The 15213-nt window shown below is 32.2% G+C and overlaps 2 protein-coding genes across 2 annotated transcripts; one reads left to right on the top strand and one right to left on the bottom strand.

Moving 5' to 3' along the window:
* The first annotated feature begins 6863 nt into the window (after positions 1-6863).
* On the top strand, positions 6864-11575 carry LOC110695179 (UDP-glucuronate:xylan alpha-glucuronosyltransferase 1-like). Its single transcript, XM_021872397.1, has 4 exons — positions 6864-7566; positions 9199-9417; positions 9591-10219; positions 10329-11575. The coding sequence occupies exons 1-4, from the start codon at positions 7514-7516 to the stop codon at positions 11360-11362; spliced, it is 1935 nt and encodes a 644-aa protein (XP_021728089.1). The 5' UTR covers positions 6864-7513; the 3' UTR covers positions 11363-11575.
* Positions 11576-12439: 864 nt separating this feature from the next.
* Positions 12440-15206, bottom strand: LOC110695180 (probable pectinesterase/pectinesterase inhibitor 51). The gene is made up of 2 exons (XM_021872399.1): positions 14071-15206; positions 12440-13291 (listed from the first exon to the last, which is right to left on the bottom strand). Exons 1-2 carry the CDS (start codon positions 15008-15010, stop codon positions 12609-12611), a joined length of 1623 nt encoding a protein of 540 aa, XP_021728091.1. The 5' UTR covers positions 15011-15206; the 3' UTR covers positions 12440-12608.
* Positions 15207-15213: the final 7 nt, after the last annotated feature.

Genomic DNA, 15213 nt, shown 5'->3' with positions numbered 1-15213 from the left:
CGAGTGAACCCCTCGAGTAACCCCTGCCCGAACTCCTCAAGTAAACCCTAACCGAGTAACTCAAATAACTCCTGACTAAATAACTCAAGTAACCCCTAACAAAATAACTCGGATAACCACTACTACACGGTATGATCTGGTGCACCAAAAAAAATTACATACGAGTACATTAATTTATAAAAAATCATAATCAAGTACAAGTGTTCAACAAATTATCAGAAATAATATTCGATGTTATCCATTAGAATTCGTTTTATAACATAAGATTCTGACTAAAAAATATCTGGGGTAGGCCGTAAGCATTCCCAAGAATTTTATTATTACGTAGGGAAACTAGAGGCTCTTATAAAACTAGAGGCTCAAATACTATGGGAAAAAAGGGGACCTCTTTTCCTTCCATTTTGCAAACAAACAACTTTTATCATTCATATCATTTCATCAAATATTTGCCTTTTTTTTTGTGACTTGTGGGTGGCGGGGGGGTATATTCCTTATCCACTATTTTTTTTTTCATTACCAAAATACATTATTTTAACTATATTAGGACAGTTAACACGTGCGATGCACGCATTATAGCTTTCGGTGAGCTTTTTCGATTTGACTTTATGTCACCAATTTAGTCATTGGTATCATTCATGAGAGAAAATAAATAAACAAATATTATAAGAAGTATAAATGTTCGCAAACTATTTTTAAAAGTTAAAAAAACAATTAACATAAGGGGACATAAGTAAATAAATATTTTAAAGGGTAGAATTGTCCAAATATTATTCATAAAAATTATCTCAATAATATTTATTAATATTTGATCCTCGTTTATTTTTTTGAACCGTTTTATCGTCCATTTTATCTTTATGTTTTTTAAATCTTCTTATTTTGCAAACTTATTATTTGTGCACTTTAAATTACCACAACATATAATTCATACTTTATTACACATTAAGTTGCTCATAATACTTGTTAATATTTCAACTTATTTGTTCATTTTTTTTTTTCAAATGTCCATACTTTTTTATATGTTTAAAATTAATACTGTATAATTTTTTTATAAGATTACTTTATATTATGATCATGATAGTTACTTTTTATCTACCCACTAAAATCCTCAAACAAAAAGATTCTTTGAATAATGAAAAAAAAAAAAGGAATACAAGCTTGTGATAAGACTTATAACACTTACGAGATTAATTACTCGTGTATGTATACTCAAATCTAAAACTTATTGAACGTCTATAAACTACATACGTATACTAGACTAGTAGTACTACATTTCTAAAAAAATTATGTGACAAAAGACAATTTATAGATAATTTTTAATAAAGCAATAATGTCGAGGTGATGAATTGGTCATCAATACTATCCCATCCAAAAAATTAAAATAAATAAAATAAAATACAATACAATAAAAACACAGAGAGTATAGTAGTACACATTCTCTAAGTTGATGAATGAAATACTTCCTTACCTAGATACTCCGTATAGAATTTGACAAGAGTATTAATATTGTGAAAGGGAAGTCCAAATCTATAAATTTGCTTAGATTTGATTGATGTTAAATTGTTAATATATGTAGTCAACTTCTACAATTAGATAATTTTAAAAATTTAACTAGAGTCAACTTCATCTTTACACTAACCCTTAATGAAGAGATTTTTAATTTAGTTATTTATTTATAATTTTTAAAGAAAGGGAATACCTTAGATTCTTCTAAATTGGTGGCCTGGGCACTATCATTCCATTTAAAAGATTTAAAGGTTACTGGGTTCAATTACAAAACATTTGCTGCAATATTAAACCTTCATTTTATGGGTGCGTATAATCTAGCTTTATTCATTCATTTTAATTACTTTTCACAACAAAAAATTTTATTTAAACTTGTTTTCCCTGATGTAGAGTGCCAAAATAAAGCCTAAATAATGGTCATTTCAATTTTAATTATGACTAACTAGATGAAACCCGTGCAATGCACGGTTTGTTTGAATTTTATAAAACTATTTTTTTTTGTATTTATGTGCTAAAATTTGTTATATATTTAGATAAATTTTTAAATATCAAAAGATAATATTTTATATTTAATTAATTTAAATTTAAAAATCTCATTCGCCAATTTTGCTTATATAGCATTTGAATTAATTAATTCTAAATGAAATTAATAATCTCTTATTTAATTGGGTTCAACTAAAATTTATAATCCTACATGATGCGCTAAGAAAATTAAATCTTATATATATATATATATATATATATATATATATATATATATATATATATATATATTATATATATATATATATATATATATATATATATATATATATATATATATATATATATATAACATAACATAACAGTATGAATAACTTTCTTTACATTTACTTTTCTTAAAATTAAAATGCTAATGTATCCTTATACGACTATAGCCACCCATGTTTAATTATAATGGTTTCGTATGTATATATGAAAGATACCATGCCAGTGCATAAAATCACCTGAATCGGATTTCCTTCTAGAAAAAACTTCCTAAATCCGAGAAACTATAGCTATTCGTAATCTTAGGACTTGAAAATGTTTCCCTCTAGTAGTGAATCCTTGTTTATAGTGATGCACTTAAGTTGTTTGTAATTACCAAAAGTTGTGTGGATGACTTATTATAGCACAATTGTATATGTATATTTAGAAATTAGTAACTTAATTTTAAAGAGAAAGGTGTCTAAAATTTTAGATTGGATATAGTTTATATCTATGTCATTTTAAGTCGTGAGTGAATAAATGGTTATCTCTTGTTTGAGACTAATTAAATTTATTTGAGATGGCCAATATCATTTCTTGCAACCCCAACACCGCTTTCTAGCTTGTTATCCATGTGATCATATGTGCATTCATGCACCAAAATGCACTGCCTTGATGCTCTCCAACCAAAGATTTTTAAAATAGTTTCAATAACCCTTTACATTATTAAAACCTTTAATTTCACATTTAACAGTTATTTCTTGTTATATTAGTAACATACATGATCAAAATTACTCTTGAAATATTAAAAGTCTACATATCTATTAACTATTACTAAAACAAAACGTTGCTGACGTCATTACCATCCACATGTCACTCTCATAATAAAAAATTTCCCGCCTAAATGCAAGGATGATGTCTTTTTATCTTCTTTATTTTTTTCTTTTTTCTTTATTTTTTTTGGAGCTATCATATTTAATAATTTTGAAATTTGAATATTAGAAACTTCTACATTGCAACTACAACCTATCAATTTATCCTTAAAAAATGAAATGATTTTAAGTAGCACACTAATAATAGACTCCTACATTGAAATATGTATTAGGCGACGTTGAACAAGTATTATATCATAATTTTGATAAAAATCTAAAAATATTTATCCATTTTTTAAAAAAATATACAAATTATAAAAATAGATTTTATATAAATCGTGCATCGCACGGGTTCTAACCTAGCTACAATTATTGTAGCACAAAGAAAATACTCCATTAATAATATAATGTAAATTATTGCGAGTATCATCTTTTACCTTTCCCTTCCGGTCAATAACTTAACCTTTTTAATTTTATATCCCATATCTTATAAAATAATTCTCCTACCCCTTTCCCTTAAAATTTACGCATACTCTTAAGAAACATATTAATAGCATGACTCTTTGGTCAATAATCTATCTTTGGATTAGTTTAGATATGATAGTTTAGGAAAATTACTTTTGATTTTGATAATTTCAGATAAAGGTTAATAAAAACTAGCTAAGTTCAATTTCTTACAAGTACAATAAGTCTATTTCAATTTAGATTAGATCAAATAATTTCAAACAAGTGAACAAAATGCACCATCAGTACTATTCTTGAATAAAATCTAAAAACAGTGGTTTAAAATAACTTAAATTGTCTTCTTATTGCCATCTATCTTTTTTTCTTTTTTTTTCCTTTTGTTTAGAAGTTGTTGCCACCTACCTATTGATAAGGTCTTTACAAGTAGTCACATTAGAAAATTACATAGTAAACCTATAAACTTATATTATTATGAGGTTCATTTTCTGTTTTACCAACACGATTTGTGATTGAAATTTGTAAATAAAATTAAACATAATTTCTGTAAACAAAATTAAAAGAAAAGAAAAACTATACTTCTTATTTCACTAGTCATTAGTTTAAAGTTCATGGACTCACTTGACCATACTTTAGAGAATAATACTTGTATAAGATTATAAGGAGCATGAAACTTGCATGAAACTTAAGCAAGTAAGCTAAGAATTGAAGCATGCATGGGAGTGAATGAAGTGACACACAATTGGCTTTCGGTTGGTTTTGCTTTGCTTTCAATACAACTTTTTATACGCTCTCACGTCTTCATGTATTATCCTCTTCTCCTACCTTTGCTTACTTTTTATGTATCCTTTCTACTCCTATTATAATATCCTTTTTTCTCTTTTTTTTTTTTTTTTTTTTTTTTTTACATGTCGTACCAAGAATTAATAATTTAGAAACAAGTATAATGTTGGCGGTTTTTATCATACTCCCTCTATTTCATGATCACATTTCTATTTTTCGCTAAATTCGTTTATTTAATAACGATTCACTTACTTTTGGTTTATACTAAAGTCGTATCCTATTGTTATATTATATCTGCACTTGTTAAAGCTACTCAAATTTACATTATTTCAAAACTACATATATTTTCCATTATCCAATTAGTCAAATCCGTAAAGAAATCTATGATCAATATGATTCTCTTTCACACTTTGATCTCTCACATACTTTCTTTTATTGGATTATATTGCTACAATAATTACCTATACAACAAAATAAATAAGAATGTATAAATGAACTAATACATTTACATAACTGTTAGTCTTTTACACAGGAACTATAACCCAATTTTACTGTTTGTGTTAGTAGAAGAAAATTAATATAATATAAAGTAGGAGAAATGGGTGCAAGGCTGCCATCATAGTTATCAAGCTAATGCCAAGTGTAACGTTTTCCTATTTATGATCTTTGATTAGGACCTAATCCTAAGAAAATGAAGTTCACTGTTTAGACTTGAGAGTTAAGACTTGAAGATTAATCATAATTATGAGATTAAATTATCAGTGGTTTAGTTTGGTTTGGTTTGTTTGTCATTTCTAACCTTGCTTAACTGAACAAATAATTAGCTACCATTTTCTTTCATTCCTTTCACAATCTCACCTACAAAGTTTATTAAGATTAGATTATATGCAATTTTCCTAATTAAGTAAGTACTTAATTAGTTTTTAATGACAAAATTATCCGAGTTTGTTGACAACCAAACAAGATATATATAAAGAGGTATTAAGCAAGGTTTGATTAATTTAGTTACGCTTTTACCTCAGATCCTTAAAATATGAGTTCGAATCTATCAAGTGAGGGTATTTTGAAGGTGAGGATTCTCTTAACTTTCCCTAGCTAATATTCCCTACCTTACAAATACTGGTGTAAAAAAAAATAATAATAAATAAATAAAATAAAATTTAGGATTAAGGTTGGATCAAAGTTATTCATTTCATGATTAAAAAAGGGTAAAAGATAAAAAGATTTAATTAAATTAATTTAATTTGGCCTTAGTCACAGTAAGTAGACAATAATTTTTTTTTTTTTTTGAACAAAGTAGACAATAGTTAGATGTTCTTGATTAAGCTAATTATTTACATACCTTTGATCAGTCAAATCTTTGATAAGCTCTTTAGCTTTAAAGGCTCATTTTCATCCAACAATAACTTTTGCAACCTAAATTGGACCCAAAAAGTAAGATGTATTTGTTCAAGTCATGTTTATCCCTTAGACAAAATGATTATTGATTGGTTGGCGTATATGTTATTGGTAAGTAAGATGTGACATTGGCTCCAGATCATACTTCTATATGGTAAAACAATCTTAGCAATTTTTCGGGATAATATAACAACTAATTCTAAATAATAATGGGAGTTTAATTTTACGGTAAAAAGTAAAATCATTCTGTTTTTATTACCCAACTTATGATTATAATGTAGGTGGGGCCTAGGGGAAGTAAAAGTAAAAAGGAGCAAGAGTTTGCTCATTCTTCATTGGATGTACTTGTCCATTTTTTTACTCGATTTTTGGTCTTTGATCTTACACTAAAAAATGTCAATGATGCATTAAAAGTGGCATATGCTAGCTTTTGAAAAAATCATATATACTAGCTAAAATTGTGCTTTATCAATGTTTTAGGACATGGTAGTTAGTTACTTTTCAATTCTATTATGCATGGACCTATTATAATTCTTACGAGTTTGCTATTACATTTCTATGAATTATGAATTGAGTGTAAAGAAATAAATTATTACTGTTCTCAAATCAATAGGATTGAAAAAGAGATTCTGATAATTTGCATGCATTTTGGTTAAACCTAGTGATAAATGAGTTAATAATAGAGGATATCTAAGGGTAAATTTGTATTTTTTTTTTTTTTGAAGAAGGGTAAAATTATATATATATATATATATTTTCAATAGGATACTCGTATATATGTTATCATACGGTGCGTACATAATTTATGACGAATTTAATATATATTTTAAAACGAATTCATATACAAATATTATTCAGTGAGTTCAATTTTTAAATGTTGAAGTGTTTTATCACAAGTAGACAACAAAAAAAACAAAAAAAAAAAAAAAAAATTACTCCATCCAATAAGTGCGTTGTCGGGTTCAATTGTTTGGTGTAAATCAATATGTATAGAATTACAGCTAATTTAGAATTAGTTTTAATTCATAGCATTTTTTTTGACGGAAAGTTTCATAGCATTATAATATAAATCAATTAGCTAAATAATTAATTATTTGCAAATATAAATAGGTAAAATAACTCACAACTAAAGGGTTGAGAAAGACACGTTTGCTAAAAATAAAAAATAGTAGTAATAAAAAAACATTTGACACTAAGTCACTAAGTATATTAAAATTAGGTAGTACATTAATCAGTGGGGTTCAATATGACAATTTAACAACTTACAAGAAGAAAAGTACAGAAAAATTCAACCATGAAAATGGAAATACTACATATATATAGATAATTTCATTTCATAGAATAATAAGATTAGTGTAGAGAAAAAAGAAATACTAAAAAAGGAAAAATTCAAGTAGACGTTACTCTATGCAATACCCTTATATTATATTGACTCAATTCATCTTCCTGTCGTCCTACGTTCTCTACCATTTCTTCCTACTCTTGCTTTGCTTCATCCTTCTACAACCACCACAATTCCTCACCCCCTCATCTCCTCTCTTTCTCGATCTCGTTTGATCGATCATCTCTATTTCCATTACCTATGATTTGATGCGCTAACAAAAGCTCTTCATAACAAACTTATATATCACTAGATTATATGATAAAGTTTCCAAGAACTTGATGAATTTGTCCGACATTATAAGATTTTATGTAATATAGTTGTTTAGTAAAAGTTTAAGATTTGCATTTGAAGGAGGAAAATCGAGGAAGAGAAGCAAAAAAAAAAAATGGGTTCATTTACTACTCCAAATGAGACTAGACAAAGGTCCTACGTATCAATGTGAGTTTTTTCTACTTACTAAATGACTTGCTATAATTATTTAATTGGCTTTTATCCTTTTTTTTTCATCTAGCTTATGTTTTCAGTTTGTATATTAATGATTTCATGGAACTCCAACTTTAGTGAAACTAGACACTAAAACTTACAATAAGGTAACTAGAAAAATAAGTGAACATTATTTACAATACAAAATGTATAATCCTTATTAAACAAAATACTACAGAGTAATAATTCTTATTTTAAAAAACCAGCCGATATATAGCTTATAAGTAGTCCTTAAATTCAAATGTAAGCATAAAGAGAGTAAAACTAACTAAGAATTGAAGTACGAAATATTTGATATTTTAATGTACTATGTACATGCTTACATTGCATGCTAACCTAACTTGAGATTTCCCCCTTTAAAATCTCTCTTTTTTTTTTCTTTTTTTTTTTTTTGGGTAAAGAAATTTCAATACTTATCATTTTGTAAATTGCTAATTCTGTGTTAATCTAAAAATGCAACATCGCTAAATAATGTGTGTACTATGTACTTTTTTCTTGTCACATACATCAATTAATTTCTTACGGAGTGAATGAACCGAAGTTGATTGATGGATTTAATGTTAACCCATTCAAGCAACTCTTACAAACCCTAGCTACTTTAATTTTTACATCTTAAAAATTGGATCAATAATGCGTATGTAGTACATATATATAATTAAGCAAAATCATCATTTTAAAAATCCAAATTATGGTTAAGTAGTAGTAATTAGCTTATGTAATGTGGTCCTATGATTGCTTGCACTTTATGGTACTAAACAAACTGGTTATGCTAATTAAGAATTATAGTTAATAGTTAATTAAAGAGTAGAAACTAAGTTAGGCAATAATAAAGCAATATAAATCCAATGAGTATATTGAAAGCAAAAACAGTAAGGTCGATGACAACTCAGAAGTTGAATGTTTTCCCTAAGATAATGACCCTCTTCTTCTTACGATATTTCTACTCCAACTAATCATACTCATAAGTCCCAATTACATCTTTTGCATCTATACTACACATTAAAAGGTGTTTTAAAGCAAGTTTATACATCACATAATTAACACTCTCCCGATCCTCTTTGTAACTATTAACTATTAATAATTCCTAACTAAGTAACTATTAATCCCTCCATTTGTTATATTGTGCATCTGAGATATATATAATCTTGTTATTTTTAAACTTTATGTTTTCCAATCTATAATGTTCTCACTATTCCTTTTTGCATAATATCTAATGCACTGTTTAACATGTACCACACTCTCGAATGCATAAAATAATTACGCTCCTATCTTTATCATTAAAAGAAAATACTACAATGTTACTTATATTCCTCTCTGCTCTATCGATCTGACGATCCATTCCTAGTTGACAAGCATGATACAATGTTAATATCTTCTAGGTGTCGTTGACACCCAAAGACTTTAGTAAACTTTACCATTTAATTAGCTGACCTCTGCATTTAAAGAAATGATTAATATTAAAATGATCAAAAGTGATATTTTTACTTGCTTATTAGTATGAGTTGATTGAAATTATTCTTTCTAATGTTAATGTAGCTTAATCTTACTATATCAATGTCTTAAATAAGTTCCTTTTTTGCTTAACAGTGAAGACATTTACAAAAGGAAGTTGCACAGAAGCAAAGCAAAAGATACCGAGAAACTATCCAATACATCTATCCTAGACAATAACAAGGGTGTGAGGACCAAGTTACCACTCTTGAAACTTGCCTTGCTCATCATTGTCTCTGTTACTTTCATCACTATATTTTTGCACTCTCCATCCTTTTGTGGTCATCACCACTTATCGTCACACTCCATCCCCCGGTATGTCCACATGTCTCGTGATTAAAAACAAGTGTCTCGAGAAAGTTGTCACATTGTCTCAATCCCTCACAATTAAAAAGGGCTTGTCAAATAGAGATTATACTATCAGTCTTATGACTCGCTTTAGAGGATTTTGATTAGATAAGCTAATGTATATTTCTGAATTAATGCAGGCCTACATTGATGAAAAGATGGATATGGGGTAATACTGATCCTAGATACACATCACATTTACAAATTAATTGGGATGACATCTCAAAAGTTCTTGACAAACTCAATGAAAAAGAGTACCATTCAATTGGCCTTTTAAACTTCAACAAAGATGAAGTAAAATCCTGGAACCAGATAATTCCTGAACTTGAACATACTGCCCTGAACCTAGACTATGCTGAAGAAAACGTAACATGGGAATCGTTGTATCCTGAATGGATCGACGAGGAGGAAGAGGAGGATGTACCACTTTGCCCTTCACTTCCAAAGCTCGAGCCACCAAGGAAACGCCTTGACCTCATTGTTGTGAAGCTTCCTTGCCGGGTTGATCAGCAGAATTGGTCAAGAGATGTTGCTCGGTTGCACTTACAGCTTGCAGCAGCTGGACTTGCAACTTCAGCCAAAGGGAATTACCCTGTTCACTTGCTTTTCATCACTAACTGCTTCCCTATACCGAACCTGTTTACTTGTAAGGAATTAGTAAAACATGAAGGAAATGCATGGTTATATAAGCCAAACTTGAATAAGTTGAGAGAAAAACTTCAGCTTCCTGTTGGTTCCTGTGAACTTGCTCTTCCTCTCAAAGACAAAGGTATGATGCAGACATTTGTATTAATGTTTTTTGTATCGCGCCATCGAATTCTGAATGCAGTACTAATTTTAATAATGTCGCAATACACAACTTTTTTGTCCTTACACAGAGAGGTCATACAGGGGCAACCCAAGGAGGGAAGCATATGCAACAATCCTGCATTCGGCTCATGTCTATGTCTGTGGTGCCATAGCAGCTGCTCAGAGCATCCGAATGGTAGGGTCTACTAGAGACTTAGTCATCTTGGTCGACGAGTCAATCAGTGACTACCATCGGAGTGGTCTTGAGGCAGCAGGATGGAAGATCAGGACCATCCAAAGGATAAGGAATCCAAAAGCTGAAAAAGATGCCTACAATGAGTGGAACTACAGCAAGTTCCGGTTATGGCAACTGACAGATTACGACAAGATCATCTTCATTGATGCTGATCTACTCATCCTAAGGAACATGGATTTCCTCTTCAGCATGCCGGAAATATCAGCCACTGGAAACAATGCTACTCTCTTTAACTCGGGAGTCATGGTCATAGAACCCTCGAATTGCACTTTTCTGCTACTTATGGATCATATAAATGAAATAGAATCATATAATGGAGGAGACCAAGGATACCTTAATGAAATTTTTACTTGGTGGCATAGAATTCCTAGGCATATGAATTTTTTGAAGCATTTTTGGATAGGCGACGAGGAAGAGAAGAAGCAAATGAAGACTAGGCTATTTGGGGCAGAACCCTCTATACTTTATGTGCTACACTACCTTGGTATCAAGCCGTGGTTATGCCATAAGGACTATGACTGTAATTGGAATACAGATTTCTTACAGGAGTTCGCGAGTGATGTTGCCCATGCAAGGTGGTGGAAAGTGCATGATGCAATGCCGGAGAACCTTCAGCAGTTCTGTCTGTTGAGAACAAAGCAGAAGGCTCAGATTGAGTGGGATCGAAGGCAGGCTGAGAAAGGGAATTACAGTGATGGGCATTGGAAGATCGCGGTTAAAGATAAGAGGATGAAGAAGTGCATTGATAAATTGTGCAACTGGAAGGGTATGTTGAAGCATTGGGGTGAGACAAACTGGACTGATGATGAACCTATTGCTCGTGCATCGCCTGCTATTAAAGTGACTCCTCTTTCTTCCTTGCATTAAACCAGGATTTTTGATCAATTTTTACCCTTTTTATTTTGAATTCCGAAAATACCGTGATTACTTGGATTCATCTTTGGATTTGGTTTAGCTATAGAATCTATACAAACTGCATAAAGCTCTTCACTATAGTAATTTAGCCTCTTAACCTCCACACTATTACAGAAATACAGAGCAGATGTTTCAGAAATTAAATCAGCAGTCAATTTTTATTTATTTATTTTTTTTTCAGTTTTCTTCTGGAATGGGATTCAGAATTTCATGAACTAGCATCTAATTTGTTTAACCCAAATTCATTAAAATTAAGGACATTTTTGGCTAGAAGCATGAGTTTCGACCAAAATAAGCCTCAAATTATTAGACTTTCTAATCCGGCCATCTTGAAGGAAAATAGAAACTACACTTAACATGTTGCACTGTCAAAGATTGACAGCTACCTATGCAAATTAGTTGTTGAAATTGAAGAATGTCTTTGACTTAAAGAATCCTTGCTCGAAATCCAAAGATCAAAGGCAATGAATCACCTACCTCATAGAAACAGGTTTAAGCTGTCTATATCTTGAGTACTTTATGTGCAAAACAATCCCTTACTACAAAGGTCTATATTCTAGGTAACAGTCATCCTCAGTACATCAAAATCACAGTAGGAAATTGGTAGCTAATTCATTTGATCTCATTTTTATAATGATCCTCCACATTTAGCAATGAATGAAAACGTTCAACATACAGTTAGAGAAGATTAGCATACCTTTGAAAAAACCATCCGTAAATGAACCTTGTGGTGCCTTCCAATAAATGACCATATATAGCACTGGAGCAAAGTGCACTATCACAATCAAGCTTCACTAGCCTTAGTCAATTCCTTTTGACAAAACAATGTGTCACGTTGTCAGGAAGATGAGAATCGTGACAATGTGAACCCCATCCATTGAACATGTTACAAAGTAAACCATGATTTTGCATACCTTAAAACGAAGTCACTTAAATCAGAGCAGGGAATTGAAATACTTGCCTTGTAGTTAATTTGCACAATTTGCAGGACTAAACTATGATATTAAAATCTGATAACAAGCACTCATATAAGAATTTTGAGCTCATTGATCATAGTGTAATCTTTTTTCATATCTGAGTACTCAAATTGGTGTGTACATGGCAAGTCCAATCTATATGCATCAGTCAATAGATTATACAAAGTAATATATAGGAAAATGCCGAGCACCAACTAGTTCATTCTTCCTCGTGCAAGGAATCAGAAGCTAGAACTCCATTCACGAGCCTGTATAAAATTTTGAGCAGAATATGCACTCAGGTGCACTTCAGGAATCCTGCTACTCCACTTAACGCGCTTAGACAAATCAGCCCCTGGTCCCTTATTCCCAAACTCCCCATAGTAAAGAGTAGACAATGCAAAGTCATCCCTGAACGGCATCCACCCCTCAGGTGATATAAGATCCTCCATTGTACATTGTATGAACATTGTCCTCGAGTACATCTTCCAAGGCCTTCCAAGGTAATTCTTGTGGACCTTGGGATTTTCTCGCCATAGCTTCATGTACTCATTGGTTCCGCTAATGTGACATCCTAGAAAGACAAACCCAGTAGCCTCAGCAGCGTCCGTCCTCCCTTGAGCTGTGATGGCATTGTTCTCGCCCTTTGAGGGGTCCACTTGGCGCGGCCTGACTAGAATTGTGCAATCTTGGAAGATGGCAGCTGCATTGCCAAATATAAAGTCCACATTGCCCTCCATGCTGCATGATCTGTAAACTTGTCTAAGGGAGTGTGCATAAAGGGTGTCTTGGTTACCTAAGAACTCACAATCTTCGACAAGGGAAAAATCACTGTCTGATCGGAATGCTACTGCTTGGTGTGCATTTGGGCCAGCCGTGTTCTGGAATGTTATCCCACTCGCCATGAACCCATCTCCTTTAACACCTACGCAAACATAAGTTCATAAGTTTCTTAAAACATCAGGGGTACCAATATTCAAATTACGATTAAAATAAGTTCATGAACAATCACTTATTACAAGTATATTGAAAATTCAAACATAATTAATTGAAAAAGACAGGGAAGTATAATTAACCTTACCTTTTGGCTTTTGTTACGGATTGATGTCCCACAAGATGCCACCTATTTTCAACACTTTTTGACTATGTGATCCTCTTCTAGCTAATACTTGTCCTTTAGAATTTATTAATGCATTTAAACTACTTTATCTTATATCTATAACTTTCCATCCCTGTTCCCTAGTTATGAATAAGCCCGTGACCAAAGGAGCAAGCTAGTAGCAGTATTACATACACTATCAAGTATTCAAGTATAATGGTCTTAGTGGTCTAGTACAATACTTCTACAAACTACGTATAACATGCTAGGAACCATCGAGAGTGTGAGGGATAGGCAGATAGCTTAGTTGGTTAGAGTCTCCCTCACTCCCTCCTAATATACTACTAACATATCATGCATTAGACTATCCAAATGTACATCTTATATACTTCTTATCTTCAATCATTAATATCTATCAATGAAAATTTTAATTCGGACAAGACTATAAGAGTAACATTCAATACTTGCATAACTATTCTGTATGAGATAATAGATGATATTAAATAAGTAATAGTCAGTTTTAATTGGCAAAAAACAAATATCAATGTCTAAGTAAAAAATTCGACTTTAATTAGTAATGCAGTAAAGAACACGAATAGACTTACCAACAGTAGCTGTGTTATACGTACTGATCCCCATAATCCCTGTATTTACTGACCCTGTAATGACCGTTTTACCCTTTCCATCACCCAAAAACACCAAATTCCTCTTCTCTAAGGGCACTTTCACATTCTCCTTATACACCCCTTCCTTAATGTAAATTACAAATCTATCCTTCCCCTTCGCCTTCAACCACGCTGGTGCCTCGTTCACCGCCTCTTGCACTCGCGCGTAACACCCACGCGCCTTTCCTTCCTTACAAACCGTCACATTTACCCTTCCCCTCAACTCCACTCTCCCTAAACCAAACCCAAGACCTGACCCGGACCCACTACCTCTCTCCCAAAACCCGTTACGCTCCATTAAAGGAGGACGCCACGACGTCGTATCCTCCCCATAGTTGATCAGCGCGTGTAGAAGACTTAGCGCGTTACTAGTAGTCTGCATTAGAGTAGAGTTCAAAAACGACATCGTTTTGTCAACCACGCGCGTCCCATTGACGTTAGAAAGCTCAGACCAGCAGTCATACTGGTAAGTTAACGCAGCGCTAGCCCATGCACGTGCGTCATGAAGAGTATCACGTGATGTGAGGGCATTAGAGGAAATACGTGTACGGTAGGAGGAGAGAGTGAGGTAATCAAGGCACGTACGCGAGGCTAGTGTACGGTTATGGTGGTTAGGGAATGTACGGAGTATGTCATGGACCAATGATTGAGCGGTTTGGATGTGGTGGGATGAAAGTGAAAGTGTGGTTTGGATGATATGGGTCGGGTTTGGGTTACGGGTCGTGTTCGGGTTGGAGTCCAGGAGGGTGGATTGGCACGTGAGAGGATATTGAGTGGCTTTGCAAATGTTGAGGAAGGGAGTTGAGGAGGAGAGAGAGTGGTGGACGAAGGTGGAGAAAGAAAGTAGGAGGAGGAGAAGGTGGTGGTGCGGTGAGGGCATTATGGTAATTTTGGTGAGTGAAGTGAAGTGGAGTGGAATGGAATGGAGTGATAAAAATGGGAGTGAAGTGGGGAAGGTGTAAATAAATAGGGAAATTAAAAAATGAGGTAAGATTATTATGATTTGATGAGTGTTGGATTTTTATTGGTGAGTGGACCATGGTGTTACCACGGGTTGTTTAGCTTCAATGATTCTATAGTACA

The sequence above is a fragment of the Chenopodium quinoa genome, unplaced genomic scaffold, assembly GCF_001683475.1.
Source record: "Chenopodium quinoa cultivar QQ74 unplaced genomic scaffold, ASM168347v1, whole genome shotgun sequence".
Lineage (NCBI taxonomy): Eukaryota > Viridiplantae > Streptophyta > Magnoliopsida > Caryophyllales > Amaranthaceae > Chenopodium > Chenopodium quinoa.
Note: the sequence above shows the minus strand (reverse complement) of the source record. Positions and strands in the feature narration are given on the sequence as shown.